Raw genomic sequence first — 19021 nt, forward strand, 5'->3', positions numbered from 1 at the left:
ACTCAACCAGACCAGGTGGTTCAATGCTAAGATCTTGTGATGTGACACTGCTTGACCCAGAGGGCTTGCAGGCTGTCCAGGCTATGCCCAGTGGCAGTTGAGGGACTATGTGATGTCAGTTTTGAACTTGGGTCCTTGCACATACAAGGCATATACCCCTGATGCTAGAGAAATCAGATTTTGGAGAGAAAATTCGGTTTGTGTCTGTTTATTTTGGGCCTACACCTGGAAGTTCTCAGGGTTTCTTCCTGGCTCTGCACTTAGTAATAATTTCTGTTGGGGCTCTTGGGACCATGTGGGGTACCGGGGGTTTAAATCATGTTGGCCATGTGTAAAACAAGCACCCTACTAGTTGCACTGTCACTCTGGCCCCTGAGAAAACTTCATTTTTATTTCTACTCATCAGCTAGGTATAAAGTTGTATGTGTTTGTCAGTTAGATGTTTGTGTGTATATTGGCTTTTTGGGCCACACTCAGGGCTTATTTTTGGGTTTTGTTGTTGCTGCTGTTTTGAGGCCACACCCAGCAGTGCTCAGGGGTTACTCCTGGCTCTGCACTCCTGGTGGTTCTCAGGGGACCATAATGGGGTGCCACGGATTGAACTTGGGTTGGCTGCTTGCAAGGCAAACGTCTTATTCACTGTATTATCGCTCCAGCGCCAGGGCTTATGTCTAAGTCTGCACTTGGGGGTCACTCCTGTCAGTGCTCAGGAGACCATGTGTAGTGCCAGGGATTGAACCCGGGTTGGCTGCTTGCAAGGCAAGTGCCCTACCTGCTGTACTATCTACTCTGGCCTGAAAATTTATCTTTTTGTAATACAGACTTTTATGCAATGTCCTTCGACCTTACTTGAGAGTTTGGAGGCTGTTTTTCTTTTATTCTTCACCCCTTCTTATTTCCCTCCCTTCCTCTCTTCCTTTTAGGACCACCACTACTAATTTATTTCTTCAATAATTTTAGGGTCTAATTAAATATTTATTCCTTTTTCAACGTACACCCCACCTAATTCCAAATGAGAGAATGGAAGATACAAGCATTCTCTGCATCTTGTAGAGAAGTTACAGATCTTAACTCTGCCCTGCAGACATGTTCAGACCACGTGTACTGCCTTCAGTGTAACCCCATAACCCCATGGCTGTGCGCCTTGCTCTTCTGCCTGGTGGACAGTAACTTATTCATCATGGGTTTCCAGTGATTTCAACCAGATTTTATCACTTAATTTATTCATTTTGACTTTATTGAAGAGATGGCCTCCCCAGAAATTTTGGGAGTCCAGGATTCATTTCTGGCCAGGGTTTAGCTGTATGAATGAGCGTGATCCTTTGGTGCTGCTAAGACCATCAGGGACATACCTGATGGTACTTGGAGTGGTCAGTGGTCTCTGGGAGCCACAGGGGGACAGAGATTAAATTTGGGTCTTCTTTGTGCAAGGTTCCATCCTTTGAGTCCTCTCCTTTTCCGCTGTTTAATCGGGAGGGTTGGTAGGCCCTCATTGGTACTCAGTGGTCTCTCCTCGTGGTGCTCCAGGGTGAGTGCAGTGTCAGATACCAGACTCAAGCCTCTTGCAAGCAAAGCTTGTGCTCCAGACTATTGAGCTATCCCAGTCCCCGTCCTGATAATTCATTTTTAATGTGATGAAGTATTGACATATAAGAATGATAAGATCCAAAATGAACTGGGTTTGTTCAACCAATAATAAAACCAAAACTGAGGAAAATGGGGGCTGGAGCAATAGCACAGCAGATAGGGCATTTGCCTTGCATGTGGATGACCCGGGTTCGATTCCCAGCTTCCCATATGGTCTCCTGAGCACTACCAGGGGTAATTCCTGAGTACAGAGCCAGGAGTGACCCATGTGCATCACCAGATGTGACCCAAAAAAGCAAAAAAAATAGAGACTAAGGAAAATGAATTGAGTTCTCTTGAAGAAGCCAGCCTAGGATCACTGTCTCATGATTACTTATTTAGCATTTTCTTTTATTCTTAGGGTGGAGAAAGGGGTGTGCATATTGAGAGTGTATATTGAGGGGAAAAACTGGCAAGTACCACATCCTTAAGTTGGTTGCAATTTTTGTTTTAGCTCTTCATTACTGATAGATGTTCCTAGGTTCTTCTCTAAACTTACAGAATGATTGTAGAATATTATGCTTTTTCTCTGTGCCACATATGGACTGGCACTGGGGAACAAAGGATAGCTATGGCACTCTCCTTAACCCAGATATAGAATGCAGAAACCTTTCCAGGGAATCAAAGTGACAGGTGCAGAGTGTCTTTTAAGCATAAGGGAGGAACGAATTCTTTTCCCTGGTGGAGTGTGGCAAATTTGAGGATTAAATAATCTTTGAGCTGTTGTTTGAGGGTTGCATAGGAGTTTGACAGAAAAGGAGACCATAGCCTTTGGTGCTGAGGGAAGACCTGAGTTACTGAACCATAGAATATGTTCAGAGAATAACAGATTGTCTGTTGTGCTCTGAATGTAGGAGTTAGGACCGTAAGGGACTCTTGAGATGAGGTAAGAAGTTTGAAAGGTGTATTCTGACCTGAGCTGGAAAGAACCTGTGTACCACATTAAGCCATGTGGTCTTTCTGTGGATTTCATGAAGGTGTTATGAAGTGTGTGTTTAAGAAGGGGGAATAGGATTAAAGAGGCCCCAAGCCCTGGTTTGAAGTTCATTCAGTAGCAGTTATTAGAGTTTTCAGTGCGTGACTGGAAAGCGACTGAGGACTGAACCTTCTAGAACAGTACCCATCATGGGAAGCATAAGAAAAGTGGCTTTTGAGAGACACAGAGGCTAATCAGAGAGTTCAGGCCCTATTTCTAGCATTGAAACAGTAGTACTCCTTCATATACACAGTGCTTGAGAAACCTGGCATACTTGGATTTTTAGCAGCCCTGCATGACAGGGAATATTAGCTCCCATATACAGATGGCAAGCTGCAGAGTTTGCCATCAGAGTTTGCCAAGGGAGAGAAGTTTCCAGAAAGAAGAGACACCAGCCACAGGGAAGGTGAGTGATGTCTTGGCTCTCAGGCTCTGGGGACCTGGTGACCCTAGCTGTGCTTTTCCCACCAGGCTCTTTCCGTCACTACATGTTGAGTTAGCACTGCACAAGCACCTAAGACACTGCAATATTGTTCAATACCTGGGCTCTGTGTCTGAGGATGGCTGCATTAAGATCTTCATGGAGCAGGTGCCTGGAGGTGAGTAGTCACTGGTCTGATGCCACACTCTGAAAATCACTAAGGTGGATAATGTAAGAACTTGATTCCATATCTCAGCCATTTAAAAGCTGCTGGACCCTCTAAATGCGTGTATGCATTGGGGAGTATTAAAGGGTTTGGCTATAGACTTTCAATATCTCAGAAATGGCCCATTTATTATTTGTTCCTACATCTGTCAGATAGTCATTGTGGGTCTTTTGGGTGCCTGCCATTGAACTGAGCTGGGGACAAAGAGAAGCAGTAAGCAGTGTCTCCCTCCTTGAAGTACAATCTAGAAGTCTAAAGATGATTTTGGGAAGAGGGGACAGAACCTTTTAAAATGACATTGCAAAGTAACATTGACAATGAAACCAAACACCAGTGTTTTGTCAACAAACCCTTAAGTACAGGTGACACAGTATAGACTAAGAGTTCCTCTGATCGGTACCAAACTTTCTACTTCCAATCCTACGCAGGTGAAGAGCCTGTATGACCTTGGGCAAATTACTTGCCTCTCTGTGACTTTGGTTTTCTAACTGAATAAATTAATTTTAAATTGAAGTTGCAATTGGGTGATAATGTCCCATCTCGATGACTGGTTGGATAGATTAAATAAAATATGTCGAGCTCTCAAAATGGCAGTGAACCTTTAGTGTTTATTAATATAGTGAAATAAAGTATTATTACCTGAGAACAAATATAAAAACATCAGGTAGAAATATTTTATACAAACAGTCAACCAATAGTTACTAAGAATCTACTGTGATATTAAGAGCCTAACTACACATATTAAGAGTTAGGCTGTGGGCTAGATTAAGGGTATTGAAGAATAAATAAAGTATAGTTGCTTCTTCCCTGAACTTACACAGAATCTAGCAGAAAATATGTCAATTTCTATAGACAGCCTATTTCTGCCTGTCATACTACAAACCTCTGAAACAGATAGTTCAAATGCAGTGGTGGAGGTTTTGTGGTTCAGTGTTTAATAGTATGAATGGGAAAGTGGGGGCCATTAACAAAGACAGTCCTATTCCTGTAACCTGTCTGTGGGGTCTTCTTTCAACGAGAACAGAGAGATGCAGTCCCCTCCAGTCCTCTTATGTGGCTCCATTAACCTCTGGTTTTAGGGTAGGAGTGGGGAACGTCTGACCTGTGGACTGTTTTAAGGCCCATGAAATTCTGTGGTCTGGGCTTGGTTCATAATGGGATAGACTCATGTACTTTTAATCAGCTCCCCATGACCTGTCTTCCTTAATTGTATGGCCCATGATTGATGTTATAGATATTTAAGTGGCTCTTGGTAGAAACAGAGACTACCCACCTCCGTTTTAGGATAAGGTTGAGGCTGTGACTTTGACCAAACCAAATGGTTGAAACTTATATAAGTTCAGAGGGCCTGATGGTGCTCTCACTATTTGGTGAAGCTGGGCAAAGAATGTTGACCCAGTGAATGTCATGGTAGAGGAATGTATAGTCAGGCTGGCATGCTGATTGCTACCTGTCCCTGCACTGGCTATGCTTGCACATTTGGGATAAAGGGAAGAAAGACAGCTCATTTCATCCAGATGCTATGTAACCACCATGAGTGCTTTTGATAGTTTAGAAACATCTCCTCACTTATCTCTCTGAACTTTCTTGATTGAGCCTTCATCACTGTTTTTTTTTTCTCTCTTTCCAGGAAGCCTGTCTGCCCTTTTGCAAACAGTATGGGGTCCCATAAAGGAGCCCACCATCAAGTTTTATACCCGGCAGATCCTGGAAGGACTTAAGTATCTCCACGAAAACCAGATTGTGCACAGGGACATAAAGGTGCTTGTTTTCCTGAGCTGACAAAACTCTGTGTGAACAACTCATATTCTGAACTGCTGGTGATGTCTAGTCAACCCAGATTGACTGCCCAAGAGGGCAGTGATTGAGGGTGTCAGTACTTATAATGCAATCTAGTATTCTTAGGGACCTGTGACCATTTCTTCAGGCCAAAATGCATATAATGTCAACTTATTTATATGTCTTTAAGCCCTTGATTTTCTTCTTTTTCCTAAAGGGTGATAATATTCTGGTAAATATCTACAGTGGAGTAGTGAAAATATCTGATTTTGGAACCTCTAAGCGTCTTGCAGGAGTGACTGCATATTCAGGGACATTTGCTGGTAAGTGAAACACCTTGGCATGAGAGTGCGTTGTGGAGTTCCATTTTGTGTGCAGTCCTTGGAAGGTTATTTCTGGGCACTTTTGCAGCATAGACTGGGTGATTGATCAGTCAAGTGGGCTGTATGCTGTTCCCAGTTTGAAATTGTTTTAACTTTGTCAAAACGATACATTGTGCTAGCTATTTATGACAAGATTGCCTAATTTGTCTTTTAAAAGTTGGGGTTGTGGGTTGAAGAGATATAGAACAGTGGGACGGGCATTTGCCTTGCATGCAGATGTCCTGGGTTTGATCTCTGGCACCACATAATAGTCCCCTCAGCCCAATCAGGAGTGATCTGAGCACAAAGCCAGGAGTCAACCCCAAGCTCAGCTGGGAATGCCCCCTACCCGCAAAGACTCAAATAAATAAATTTGGGTTTGTATAGTGCTCTGCTTGAGGTTTTTGAGGTTCTAATCAACCATCAAAATGACGTTATTCCTTTCAAGTTAACAGCACATTGTTTAAAATTAATGGCAGTTGAGGGAACGGGGTCATTCTAAGTAATAGTATTGCTAAGACAACATATTAAGATATTTTTATTGATCTGTTATGAGAAATAACTAATTGCTTTAGTGAGTTCTGATGCCTTGTGCTTCAATAAGGTTAGGTTTCAAAGGGATGATAATTCATCCAGGGAATATGACATCCTGAGTGAGTTTGAGGGCCAGAGATATGGCTCAGGGTTAGAAAAATTTGTTCTTTGCATACAGGAGCCTTATGTCTATCCCATTACTTAGCGCCCCTCCAAAACTAGGTTTGAGGAATTAAATTTTTCCCCATCTGTCAGTACTGAAATGGTTTTAAAATTTTAGAGGGGATATGGAGAGAGAACACAGGGGGTAAGGTGCTTTTCTTATATGTCACTGACCTTGATTTGATCCCTGGCACCACATATGATTCCCTGAGCACTTCCAGGAGTGACCCCTGAGCACAGAGAAGGAGAAAGCCCTGAGCATTGCTGGGTATGCCCCTCGCCAAACCCAAAATTAGAGGGACTGGATTCAAAGAATTGAGAAGATTGTCAGGCACCTTTCCACATAAAATCATTTCAGTGAATAGAATGAAACTCAAAAGCTCTCCGTGGTTTTATGAATTTTCCTGCTTAAAAGAAAATATGGCAAAAATTGTGAATCTAAGAAAAAAAGTGTTTATTGAATAAATAAGTTTAGCATTCCCTGAAGTGTAGAAAATGATGAAAAGTACTTGCTTGATGCAGTTATGAAACCCTCAAATATAGCTCTGAAATATGTGATGGACAGATGACTGCTCTCCATCCCCAGGACACCAAATTGTGGACTGACAAGATTTGGCCTTTTTTTCAGTGAATAATGTCTTAGTGTTTCAACATTTAAGGATTTTTTTCTTCAACAAGAGAGCTTTGAATGCCAACTACTAGATGCCCACAGTAGAGACATAATTCTTTATGTGAAGGAAATATGTTTGCATCAAAATGGTATCTTTGTTGTAAATCAGAGGAAGAGAGATATCCACTTAAAATGGGAAAGTATCACACTAAAAACTGATCAGAATCTTCAAAAGGAGAATATATTGCATTTTCATGTATCCTGTATGATAAATACACATATCTAGCACATATATCAAGGTAGGAATATATGTGTATGCCTGAATGATTTACTTTTGGGAGGTTATGAGGTAGGGGCAGACCTGGAAATGGACTTATATCCTCCTCTTTGGAATTCCCCAGTTAGCTTAGTGATGTGTAGCAAGAAGGACTCTGATGTGACAAGGAATTATTTCCAGACATAAACCTCCTGACAATTTATTTCATAATTAGCATCCCCAGGAGGAAAAAATAACAAAGAGAAACATACATAATTCATTAATCATATATCACTATTTTCTAACTCATTGGATTTATGAATCATAAATTTTGCATTGTAAAATAATGCAGGGTGTTTGGGATATAATAAAGAAAGGGTCTCATTTGAGATAGGAAGTTCTGTAAAGAAATCTGAGCTGATGGTACTGGATTGTGGTTGGGTCTGGGTGGATGAAGTAGTTTCTTTTCTACCTAAGTGCTCCAGAGACTTTAAAAGCCTGGAAGGCAATTTTTCTCTCTGAAACCCTGGCCTGTTAGGTTTTTCATTACTGTAGCTGAAGTCACATAGAAGGAAAGTCCTTAAAGTAAGGGTCCCTTTGCCTCTGTGTTGAGGTATCATTCATATCATAGAATACACCAATTTTAATGTTTTCACCACTCTGAAACTGTTTCTGGGCTGCTTTTGATTAGTTCCCATACCCACTGCACCCCAGGCAGCTGCTATTAGTAGAAAGTTGCCTGCTCTGGAGATTTCACACAAACAAAATTATAGAGTGGGTTCTCTTTTGCAAGGTGCTGCCTTCACGAATTGTGAGGTAGTAAGTACCATACTTCATTCCTTGTCTGTCTCAGTGGTATTCTGGTGTTACGAGAGAATTCTGTTTGCCTATCTACCAGATAATGGTCCTTGCATTTGAAGTTGCCTCCACCTTTTTTCTTTTGTGAATAGCATGTGTTTTCTTCACTATCTAAAAGTAGACCCTTCCCACTTGGTGTGCCCGAACATTTTCCCAGGTGAGCATGCCGGACCTTACCAAATAGGTATGTCCTGCTTTCAGATAGCAGAGGTAACCTGTATCATTATGAGTATTCATGTACATGCTTTTCTCTAGATACATGTTTTTATTCCTCTTGAAAGGATATGCCAGTGTACAGGTTGTAGTTTGTGGTTGCCACCATCTTTCATTCAAATTTATGCTCAGTCAAAATATTAGCTGTGTGACCTTGGTTATATTACTTAACCTCTCTGTGCTTCAGTTCCTTCATAAGTCAAATGATGCTTATAATACCTACTTCATACAGATTTTTTTCTTTGTTTGTTTTGGGATCACACCCAAAGGTGCTCAGAGTTTACTCTGGGCTCTACTGTCAGGGATCACTCCTGGCAGGTTCGATGCACCATATGCTGGAGATCAAGCGTGGGTTGGCAGCACGCAAGGCAAGCACACTACCACTGTACCATTGCTCTAGCCTCTATATAGGGTTTTACAAAGATTAATGAGTTTATACTCTCAACCAGTACCTGGCTGGTAGCAGGCAAAACTGAAGTATTTGTTAAGTACAAAAAATATGGATTGGCTATTAGAAGTCATAAGTTCTCAGAGCCAGCAGGATCTTCTGAGCGCATCCAATTTATAGGTGTAACTGACATATTGAACCTAATGGCGACCAAAGATCTGATTTAAAACTCTGTGTTATTTTCCCCTCACACTTCCCTTCATAGTAATCCTTTATGGGATTACTATAATCCTTCCTGGGATTACCATTAGAATACGCAGTAGCAAACGCTGTGTGTATCCAGTCACCAAAAGGGTTCAGATTGATATCCAGCATCTTTCTAGGCACTGACTGATTGGCAGCTGCAGGCCCACACATACATTTGGGAGTCTCTCTGCTTGCCTCTCCCTCCCCATCAGCTGATAAGCTGCCAGAGAAGAGGAAGGAAAAGGACATTTGCTTGATTGACAATACATTGACAGCTGGCAGCACAGTAGCTCTCTCCTGCCAGGTCCCTCCAAATGAAAGTCACAAATCTTTTATCATTGATCTTTTATTCTTCACATTATATCCTCTTCCATCCATACCCAGAAAGATGCTAATGGACAGAGCTGCCTTTAAGATTACTCTAAGGCAACATTTCTATAATCTGGCCTCCATCTGCTACCTGTGATTTATGTGTTTCTTTGCCCACTGTAAAGAGGGAGTGGTAACATCCCCAGCCCCTCTGGTAGGCATTCCCCAATACCACCCCCTTAGACTCTGCTGCTGTAAACTGCTTTTTCTCCCCTGGAACCAATGTTTTGGTCAGCTTCTCAGCTGAACCTGAGGAGGGCCATGAGGAACGCTATGAAAGTTTGCGTTAGAAGACACATCACCTCCCATCAAGCCCATTCTGTGGGTTGGGGGACTGGTTAGTCCCCCTAGCACCATGGAAAACTCTGTATTACTTCGCTTTCCTGTAGTTTATCAATATTGCCTTTTGGAACTTTGAACTTTTGACAATGACTTAGCCTTCATCCACAGCCCAGAGTTGTGTAACATTGTCTAAGAAATGTGCATGGAAAGTCTCTTTCAAAGTGTGCATATGGGAAGACCCTCTTTCATGTTTTGCCTGAGTGCCTGGACCTTCTCTTGGCACCTTAATGGAAACTCCAGAATGATTATTCTCTGCCTTCCATGCGTTTTCCATACTGATAATTTGAAAGCCGTGCTGGGGTAATTGTGTTGGAACACTCAATGACTTTTCTGTGCAGAGGGGCCTGCTCTGTGCCAGCAGATCACCTGGTCACCTTGTTCTAGAAGCTACACCACTGTCCAGTGCAGAGAACTGAGCTCAGTGACTAGCCCTAGTTATTGCCTGAGTTAGCAGCACAGCAGACTCATCACGGGTCAGTGTGGTTCAAGAGAGCAAAGAAAGACTAAGAGAGCCTGATTGAAGACAAGCAAAATTTGCAGGATTTCTGCTTTCAGTCACCCTGCACCCCACATTATCACATCATTTTCTCAGCAGCAGTCTACTTTTTGTACAGCTGATAAGCACCCATGACATGTAGGCCTCTCATCCTTCAGGAGATAGTTTCTTGACTGTTTGAAATAGCATGAGTCCATCTCTCTGTTGACTGTTGATTGAGTGGGTAGTTATACTGCCATAGTAAGTGGGACAGATGCCCCATCTTCCTTTACTGCTCTCCCCCTCCCCGTTATATTGAGACAAGTTGTGTCATGGCTTTGGAAATCCTTTTACCGGCTGCTTCACCTTTCCTTCTGTCATGCTTTTCCTGAATTCATCACAGGGATCAGCATTGTCCATTTGTTGAGAGCCCTAAATTTGGTGACAGAAGACTTGGGTTTTCATTTCATCAGATCCTCTAGCTTCTCAGAGTCTCATTTTCCTCATGCATTAAATGGAAGTAACAGTAGTTAGTGCCTACTTTGCCCACTTTGAAGTTGTGCACGTCAGCTGACATGAATATGCTTTGTAAGCCATTGAGTGCCAACTGGAAGTTATATGTCATTGCTGCAGTACCCATGATGGCTACTGGCAATCTACAGGTCCTAATAGTCACTACCTTGTGTAATCTCCTCCCTTCAATGTGGACTAGATTTAGTGACTCACTTCTAATGGGTAGATTAGGTAGTGTGGCATCTCTTTTGTGGCATCCCTTTGAATCTTGGACCTCTCACGCTGGGAGGACATGTTTCAACAATCCTATGGAGGATTCTACTTGTGAGAAACTAAAGTCTCATCCCAATACCCACCTTGGTCCCCCATCCCCGCCATGACTAAGCTTGAAATAGATCCTTCTGTCCCACTCTAGTCCCAGGATGGTACAGCCCCAGTCATATTTTGTTTGCCTGAGTGAGAAGAGACACCAAGCCAGATCCACCAGCTCTAATGTTTCTGGATTCAGACCTTTAGAAAATGAATCCTGTTGTTGGTGGTTTTTATTGGGGGTGAGGGTAGGATTGGGGACCACACCCATAAATGCTCAGGGCTTACTCCTGACTGTGCTCAGGTATCACTCCCGGCGGGCTCGAGGTGCCATGGATCAAACCTGGGTCAGCCACATGCGAGACATACTCTACCCACTGTAGTATTACTCCAACCCCAATCCTATTGCTGTTTTAAGCAACTAGAAGGTGGGCTAATTTATTACATACAGTGAATACCATTGATAAGTCTCTGCCCTTAGAAAGGGCGGTGTATATTTGGTTCCATATAAAGAAAATGAACAATATTTTTTTGCTTTTTGGGTCACACCTGACAATGCACAGGGGTTACTCTTGGCTCTGCACTCAGGAGTCACTCCTGGCAGTGCTCAGGGGACCATATGGGATGCTGGGATTCGAACCTAGGTCAGCCGCGTGCAAGGCAAATGCCCTATCCACTGTGCTGTCTCTCCAGCCCCACAAATTAAAGCATTAATCTGACCGAATCCTCTAATTAGAAGCAAGTGTACTGAGGTGGAAAGTCACTTCAGTTGAATTTTATAGTATTTTCTACCGTTGTGTGACTATTGCAGTTTATTTTTCTTTTAAGAACTTTTAGCAATTATCCCAGTTGGAATCCAGGGTGGAAAATTGAAATCACCCCAGTTATCTTCACAAGTAATTTAAAAGAGATGTCTGTTACTGGGACTGAGTCATCAGGAAGCAGCCTGCACCTCTAGGTGGTGGGGGCAGCTCATGCAAGGGTGGGGTTTGAACCTTTCAGGCAGGGATGCCACTGCACTACAGCAGGTAGGTAACTGACAAGGGAAAAGGAAAACTAATCCTGAATGTTTGGGAGGGACCAAAAACAAGGCAGAAGTGAACCACTGATATTGGAAGCAACTGAAGGCCCGAGAGAAGTTTTCTCTGACATACACCTGGAATACAGGAAAAAAGCAATTAACCTCTCCTTTCTAGCAGTAGTAGCAGGCAAAGTCACAATATGGCATTTACTTCTCTGAGACCCAGACTATACTATAGCTATAGCTTTAACTGACCTGGTAGAATCAAGTGCATAGCTTTCTCTGATCTGGCAGAAACGAGTGCTTTCCCACTGATGTCCTCAGAGACTTCTGTGTATATATCTGTCACAATATTTGCCACTTTGTATGATCACCACCTCCATCATGTGTGTCTCCACTAACCAGCTCCTTTTGGGTTGGACATCTGGATTTCCTCATACCTTGCAGACACAAATAATATGTGCATACTGATTAGAATTGAGTCCATCCTTCAAGGGGCTGTGTGATCTCAGTGTGAATAGAATTGAAGGAAGACCTGTTGAGAGTTTCTGATCAAAGACAAGAGGCAGCCACATTTATGAACACAAGCTCCATCTCTCATTGATGAGTGTTAAAATTACACACTTGTTTTCTAGTGGGCCACTTGAATTTGAGAATATATGTTGCAAGAACTTTAATTGTGAGCATCTTTAAAGCTTTTTGAATATCTATAGAATTGATGGGCTGGAGCGATAGCACAGTGAGTAGGACATTTATTTGCCTTGCATGCGACTGACTCAGGTTTGATTCCTCCATCCCTCTTGGAGAGCCCGGCAAGCTACTGAGAGTATCCCGCCTGCATGGCAGAGCCTGGCAAGCTCCCCATGGCGTATTCGATATGCCAAAAATAATAACAAATCTCACAATGGAGACATTACTGTGCCCGCTCAGGAAAATCAATGAACCATGGGAGGACAGTGCTACAATGCTATGGTGCCCACTAGCTTTGTTTCATTTTTCTTTATAGGCACGCTTCAGTACATGGCACCTGAGATTATCTATCAGAGTCAGGGACGTTTAAGCTCTGGCTCCCCAGCTGATATCTGGTCCCTGGGTTGCACCATGATTGAGATGGCCACTGGAAGGCCCCCCTTTTCTGACTTAGGTATGCCACAGGCAGCAGTGTACAAGGTAAGATATGGGGATTTGGGTTGCTGGTGTTGGGGAAATAGAACGAAAATCAAAATTTCTCTTCGCAATCCAGAAACCTCTCCACAAAGGTAGAAGAGAAGTGGTTTTGTTCGTGAATAAGGTGTAAATCACAATGGGACAGGCATTATAGACCATCTGCTCAAAGATTGCAAAGTCAGGAAGAACTCTCATTCTCATTTTGGGGGCATTTGCCCTCATACTGGGTATGACAAATCAAGGTCAAAGGCCTTTGTCAAAGGCCAGGGATGGGATGTGGGAGGTGGGGTCGGGCTCATTGTCTTTGGAGAAGGTTCTACTTGGTGTGGGAGAGGAGAGGCCTGAGGTATGAAATAAGGTATCCTTTCCCATTCTAAAGTACTTCTCTGGATAGTTTTCAGACAAGTTGATGCTAGTGGAGGGTTCTTGCCTAACTGTGGACGCTGAGCCCTTAGGACATGCTTGCTCAGGACCTCACAGGAAGTTGCTCCCAGGACAGTTCAGTGTGTCAGATCTGGTTGGCAGCTGCTGGCTGTGTGCTTGGACATGTGTACAAGGGGCTGTAGTCTTACAGACATGCATATGCATGCTTGGTGTTTTGGGTACCCCATTTCTTTCCTTGGTTATATCCAGAAGGTCCTTGGAATTTTCCATTCTCCAAGGAGCTGCAGCTGCCAAGCCAGGGCCACAGAGGGACAAGCAACTTTGGCACCTGTACTCCCAAGGTCCTGCCCACCAGGGCTGGAGGAAAACAGCAACCTTCCCCTGCCCTTCAATGTCTTTCTTTGGAGTCACCTGGGGCCACTGATACCCCCATCTCACACTTTAATCCCAGGTCTGGGCAGAAGAAGGAACTGGGGCCAAGGAGACAGTGGTCCCATCCAAGTGCCATGTCTGTTCCCTTCTGCAGTCAATTTTCCACAAAGTCTAGGGAACCACATGAAGGCTCTGGGCTTTCTTGATTCAGCCATAGGCATAAGCAAAGTTCCCACTCCTCTCTGCCTCTTCTTTCTGCTTAGCTTGTTAGCACTTTAGGTTCCAGGAGGGTAGCATAAGCTTTACGGATGTGTAGGGAGGCAGCTTGTGTGGCAAACGTCGAAACTACTATTGGATGCTGCATGTTGTCTTTGCAGACACTAGAAGTGATTCTAGGTTCTCTAGAGTCCTTCAGGGGGAAAACGTGGGAAATTCTGGACAGTGTTGAAATAAAGGTAACTCTTTTATCTTCCCATGGTTATTGGGTTAAGTTGTGCCCCCTGAAAAAGACATACTAAAGTCTTAGCCCCTAGAAGCTCAGAATATGACTCTGTTTAAAAACAGGGTCTTTGCCGATAACAGTCCAAATGGGATTAGTTGGACCTTTTAAAAAGGGGGAATTTGGACTTACAGACAGACACTCCTTGCAGGAAGGAGGTGATGTGTGGAGACATAGAAAGACACAAACGGAGTCCTCATCTGAAGGCAGAAATTGCAATACTATACCTACGCCAGGTGGCCCCAAATATTGCCAGCAGCCCCCAGAAACCAGGGGGCAAAGAAAGAGTCCCCTGTAGGTTTCACAGGAAGCTCTGATGGTTGGCACCTTGATTTGAGAATTTTGGGGGAGATACCCACCTGCAGGCGAGATACGGCAGAACCTGGCAAGCTACCCATGATGTATTCGATATGCCAAACACAGTAACAACAAGTCTCACGATGGAGATGTTACTGGGCCCGCTCGAGCAAATCGATGAACAACGGGAGGACGTGATGGACCGTGATGACCCACCTGCAGATGCTCAGGGGCTACTCCTGTGCTGCTCCTTGGGGTCATTCCCAGCAGTGTTTCGGGACCATATGATGCTGGTGATGGAACTGGGAATTGTGTAAAACCTGTTTTCAGTCTGCTGAATCATCTTCCCAGCCCAGCGCTTTGATTTCTGGACCTGCGGCTTCCAAAAGTGAAAAAATTTCCATTGTTCCAGGTCACCCAGTTTGGGGTTCTTTTTTGGGACCACATGAACAGAATAATATAGGAGGCCCTTGAATATCCCCAAAAGTCATGTACCAGCAGGATATCAGGAACACTCACATTTGCTCTATCCTTTCTAAGAGCCAAGGGTGAAGCTTCCTTTTTCCCTTTGGGTTCTTGTCCTGAGGGTTTTTCTCTGGCCACAAGATAGCCATCAGAAATTATCTTGGAGGTTGGACCCCATGCAGCCTTTAGGTGCTTTCAGAATCTAGTTTGGTGTAAAAAGTTTCTTGTGATAAGAAGTATTCAGGTGAAGAATGGTAAGCAGATTCTCTGAAACCTGCAGCGAGGCAGTCCTGGCCCCATGTTGTACAAGGGGTCTTAGAGTTCAGTCACCTGCCTTCACTGACACCTTGAGTCTGAAGCCCAGTAACTCCCCACTTACCCCGCCCCCAGAAACCCGAGTCCTGTCTGGGTTGTGAAGTTGGAAACCTGAGCGGGCATTCTCCAGAACAACCAGATCTGACTGGTTGAGGGGCGCAGGGGTGACCGAACCACCCCCAGAGTTCCTGAGGCACTGGGAGTGGGTGAATCTGAAAGACAGATTCCTACCCCTGGCTTACTTACTGAGTGATCTTGGGAAAGAAAAAGAGAGATTCCAACCCTGCCCCCAGGGAACAGTGGGACAACTCAGCCCCCAGCTTCTGAAGCTCTGGGAATAGGAGGCTCTGGCAGGATCGCGATGAGCTGGCAGAATAGGAGTGAAGAAGAAGAGTCCCAGGACAGGGACAGGGGAGCAGTAGTGACCTCGAGGCCCGCATCTTAAGGGTGGAGGCTTGGTCTGGGATTGCCTAGAACGGGACTCCTTTGGGAATCAGAAACAAATCACAGATGCTTGCAGTCATCTTGAATATGGGAGCCGTCTGTTCGCCAGTGGGCCAGGCCTTGTCTCCGCTGCCTTCAGTTGTGGAGCAAACACCACACAGAGCCCCAGACAATGAATGTTTGTTGGCTAGCTTTGGTTCCTGCACCGCCCCCGCGTCCTGGCGGTCCTCTAGCCAGGGCAGGGCATTCACCAGCCTCTTCCACCCCTCCCTTCCTCCCAAATGGTCGCACCCAAGCCTCTTCTGAAACCCCCTAATGTCATGATCTCTCAGCATATTCTGCAAAGGCCAGTCCCTGGGGCTGTGCTTATCCATTGGTCCCCAGCCCCTCCCAGGACAGCAGGTGGGCCAATGATGGCCTTGAAAACCTGCATCCTGGATTCAGCTGACACCTCGCTGTTGCTTTGCTTGCCTCTCCATTAAACACAGGTGGGAATGTTGAAGTGCCATCCAGAGCTTCCAAAATCTCTTTCCTCTGAAGCCCAAGCCTTCATTTTGTCCTGCTTTGAGACTACCCCCAATAAACGCCCCACTGCTGCCCAACTACTCAAAGACAAGTTCTTAATGCAGGTGAAGAACACCAAGAAGTACCAGATTACTTTCAAGCAACCAGGTGAGGCTACCTGGGGAAGGGTGGCAGGCTGTGCCTGATCACACGGCAACCAGCTTGTGAAAAGTGCCCGTGCGAGGGGCCTGGTGGGACTAGGTGTCAGTCTATGTCAGAGCTGGGGCGTGACTTGGGTCTTGGCCTATTGCCCTGTGCTGTTCCCAGCCTTGGTTCCAGGGAGTCAGGGGAACTGGGCCTGCTGGCCACTGAGGCCAAGGCACTCCTCTGCGCCTCGGTTGGCCTTAAAGGAGGTGGTCCTATCTCCTGAGGTCAGTCAAGTAAGTAGCCAGAACCTAGTAGTTCTACATTTCGCTCAGCATCACCCTCAGCCTGCCCTGCAAGCTGGTTAGACATGCATCTCACCAGCATCCCTGCAGAGAGGGGTGCTCCATTAGAACAATGCAGACTGAAGACCACCTGGTTTGTGGGACTCCTCTTCCCCTTTCCTGTCTGAACCCCTTCCAGGCTGCACCCCCCCACAGGATACCCTGGCTGAGCCTGACGTGGAGCGTCTCAATGTTGAGGATCAGCAGATCCCTTCGAACTTGGATACCAATGCAGAGACATTCTTCGACGTGGCCTCCACATCCAGGCGCCAGGAGGATGACTTGGCCAGGTACTGACTGCTGGGGCATGGTCCCTGCAGGGCCAACCAGGTAGCAAGAGGGGCAGCATGCCTCCTATTGGATCCTTCCCTGCCTCTTCCTGCTTCCTCCCTCCTCCACCACACCTCTCTGGGCTTGCCCCCTGCTCTTCCCTTTTTCTCTCCTTCTTACCCCTCCTCCCTTCTGATAATTGCATCTTTCAAGTCAAACAAATAATGGGGGCTTTTCTACCTTGCCCTGTTCCTCCCTACTTCCATGCTGATGTTGCAGGGGCGGGAACCACAGAGGGTTCAGCTCTTGGCCTTTATCTTGGCATCCTGGGGAAGCTTTTCTCCAAATGACTGTTACATGTGATTGTCCACAGTATGACAGATGACAGCTTGGAAAAGCAGAATATGACCGTGCACCTGAACCCCCAAAAGAGTGAACCAGACCTTTCCCTGATGGGCAATGACAGTGACTATCGCATCATCCTATTCAGAATCCTCAGGGATGAGCAGGACCAGCTGATATCCATCCTGCAAGAATACTTGGTCGAGGTACAGGCTGCGGGCGAGTCCCACTCTGCTGGGCCCTAAGGGACATGGAAGTTCATACCACCCTGGGACACTAGTAAAGTTGTTTTAATCTTTGCCCTTATTTCCTATTGCCCCTCCCTTCAGCAAAAATTACTGGGCATGGTGCTGCCCCCTGGCGCCAAGTCAGTGCCATGGTCTCAGCCTTTGTTAGTCCCAATGCTGAGCCCTGCCTGGAGCCCAGTTAATCCCCAGATGTAGGACATAGGATCTGGCCCAAATACTAGGAGAATGACCACTTAAGAGAGAAGGGTGATAGATGAAACTATTTGAGTTTTAATATCTTTTGGATGAGGAGAGTTTCTTACAGAACGCCCCATATGAACATGGTGTCCTTTTTTAAAAAATGAATCACAGTTACAAACTTACAAACTTTCATGCTTACGTTTAGGTCATACAATGATTGAGTACCCATCCCTCCACCAGTGCCCATTCTCCACTGTAAAAACTTTCTGAGGGCGGCCAGGGGGTGGCCCCTACAGCTCTTTCCCTGGCCACCCAGGTTCTGAGTAGCCCGGACTGCTCACCCAGCCGGGGCGGCCCGGGCCGTGGGGCAGACGGTGGACGAAACGAGGGCCAAGATGGTTGATTGATCAGATGCCGTTTATTCCATTCTCCCCACCCGCCTGCCCCAGTCTCTCTGAGCCCCCCATTCTAGTCTCACACTGCCCCTCATTCCCATCTCCTCCTGTCTCTCTGCGCTCCATCTCGCAGCCTGGGCGCTCTCTCCACGTGCCTGCTCCTATATTCTTCTTCTACATCCTTCTCGCTCTGTCCCTCGTGCTGATCTCTCCACGCTGCATCTTGCTGTCCTGTTTTCTCCCATTCTCCAACTCTCTCCACTCTCTGGCTCTCCAACTTCCCAGCACTTTGGGCTGACCCTGCACCCAGTCTGGTAGCCAGTCAACATAAGAAAACCCCTCCTGAGTGCCTACCAGGTTCAAAAGAACACCAATGTTCATAGTTTACCTCAGTCCTCCCCCGCATTTCCACCCCCTCCTCTGTGGCAGGCACATTCCCTTTTACTCTCTCTCCCTTTGGGTGTTGTGGTTTGCAATACAGGCATTAAGTGACCAATCATTGAACATGATGTCTTACAAGGTCACTTGGGATAGGGCTTACAAGGGGTTAATCAGGAAAAAGGAATTGTTTCTACAGGGACTATAACATATGTCTGGGGGTGTAGGGCATGGGTGAAATAACCCTAGCCAATGGTGAAGAGCAGTGTTATCCATAGATTTTCCGTACTACTTCTTGAATTTTTCTGCACTCTCTCTAACTTAATGCAAATAATTATCTTCTTTTGGGGGGGTCACGGGAAAAGCAGAATGCAGAAGAGCCATATCTGTCAGTTGGCTGCATCGAGAAAATCATTCGGATCATGAGGGACTTCGTCCGTTCACAGGACATCAAAATGTTGATGTCCACAGTACCACAGCTGAGGTTAGATGTGGACTTTGACAGCGAATACATTGACCAGGTCCACTTGGTTTTCTTTGGATTCCAGGATGCTGTAAGTGTTCCTTTGAACTCTTGAGAGTGTGCC

General features: G+C 45.3%; 1 protein-coding gene across 1 annotated transcript in view; it reads left to right on the forward strand.

Moving 5' to 3' along the window:
* The window catches only part of MAP3K15 (mitogen-activated protein kinase kinase kinase 15), a 61068-nt gene that overhangs the window by 36450 nt on the left and 5597 nt on the right, over positions 1–19021 (forward strand). Inside the window, exons 16-23 of the mRNA XM_056131130.1 lie at positions 3074–3201; positions 4880–5010; positions 5246–5351; positions 12693–12856; positions 16118–16301; positions 16761–16911; positions 17265–17439; positions 18803–18988. Of these exons, the coding sequence (XP_055987105.1) occupies positions 3074–3201; positions 4880–5010; positions 5246–5351; positions 12693–12856; positions 16118–16301; positions 16761–16911; positions 17265–17439; positions 18803–18988 (1225 nt within the window). The remainder of the gene's footprint in view (positions 1–3073; positions 3202–4879; positions 5011–5245; positions 5352–12692; positions 12857–16117; positions 16302–16760; positions 16912–17264; positions 17440–18802; positions 18989–19021) is intronic.

The sequence above is a fragment of the Sorex fumeus genome, unplaced genomic scaffold (assembly GCF_029834395.1).
Source record: "Sorex fumeus unplaced genomic scaffold, SorFum_2.1 ptg000086l, whole genome shotgun sequence".
NCBI classification, from domain to species: domain Eukaryota; kingdom Metazoa; phylum Chordata; class Mammalia; order Eulipotyphla; family Soricidae; genus Sorex; species Sorex fumeus.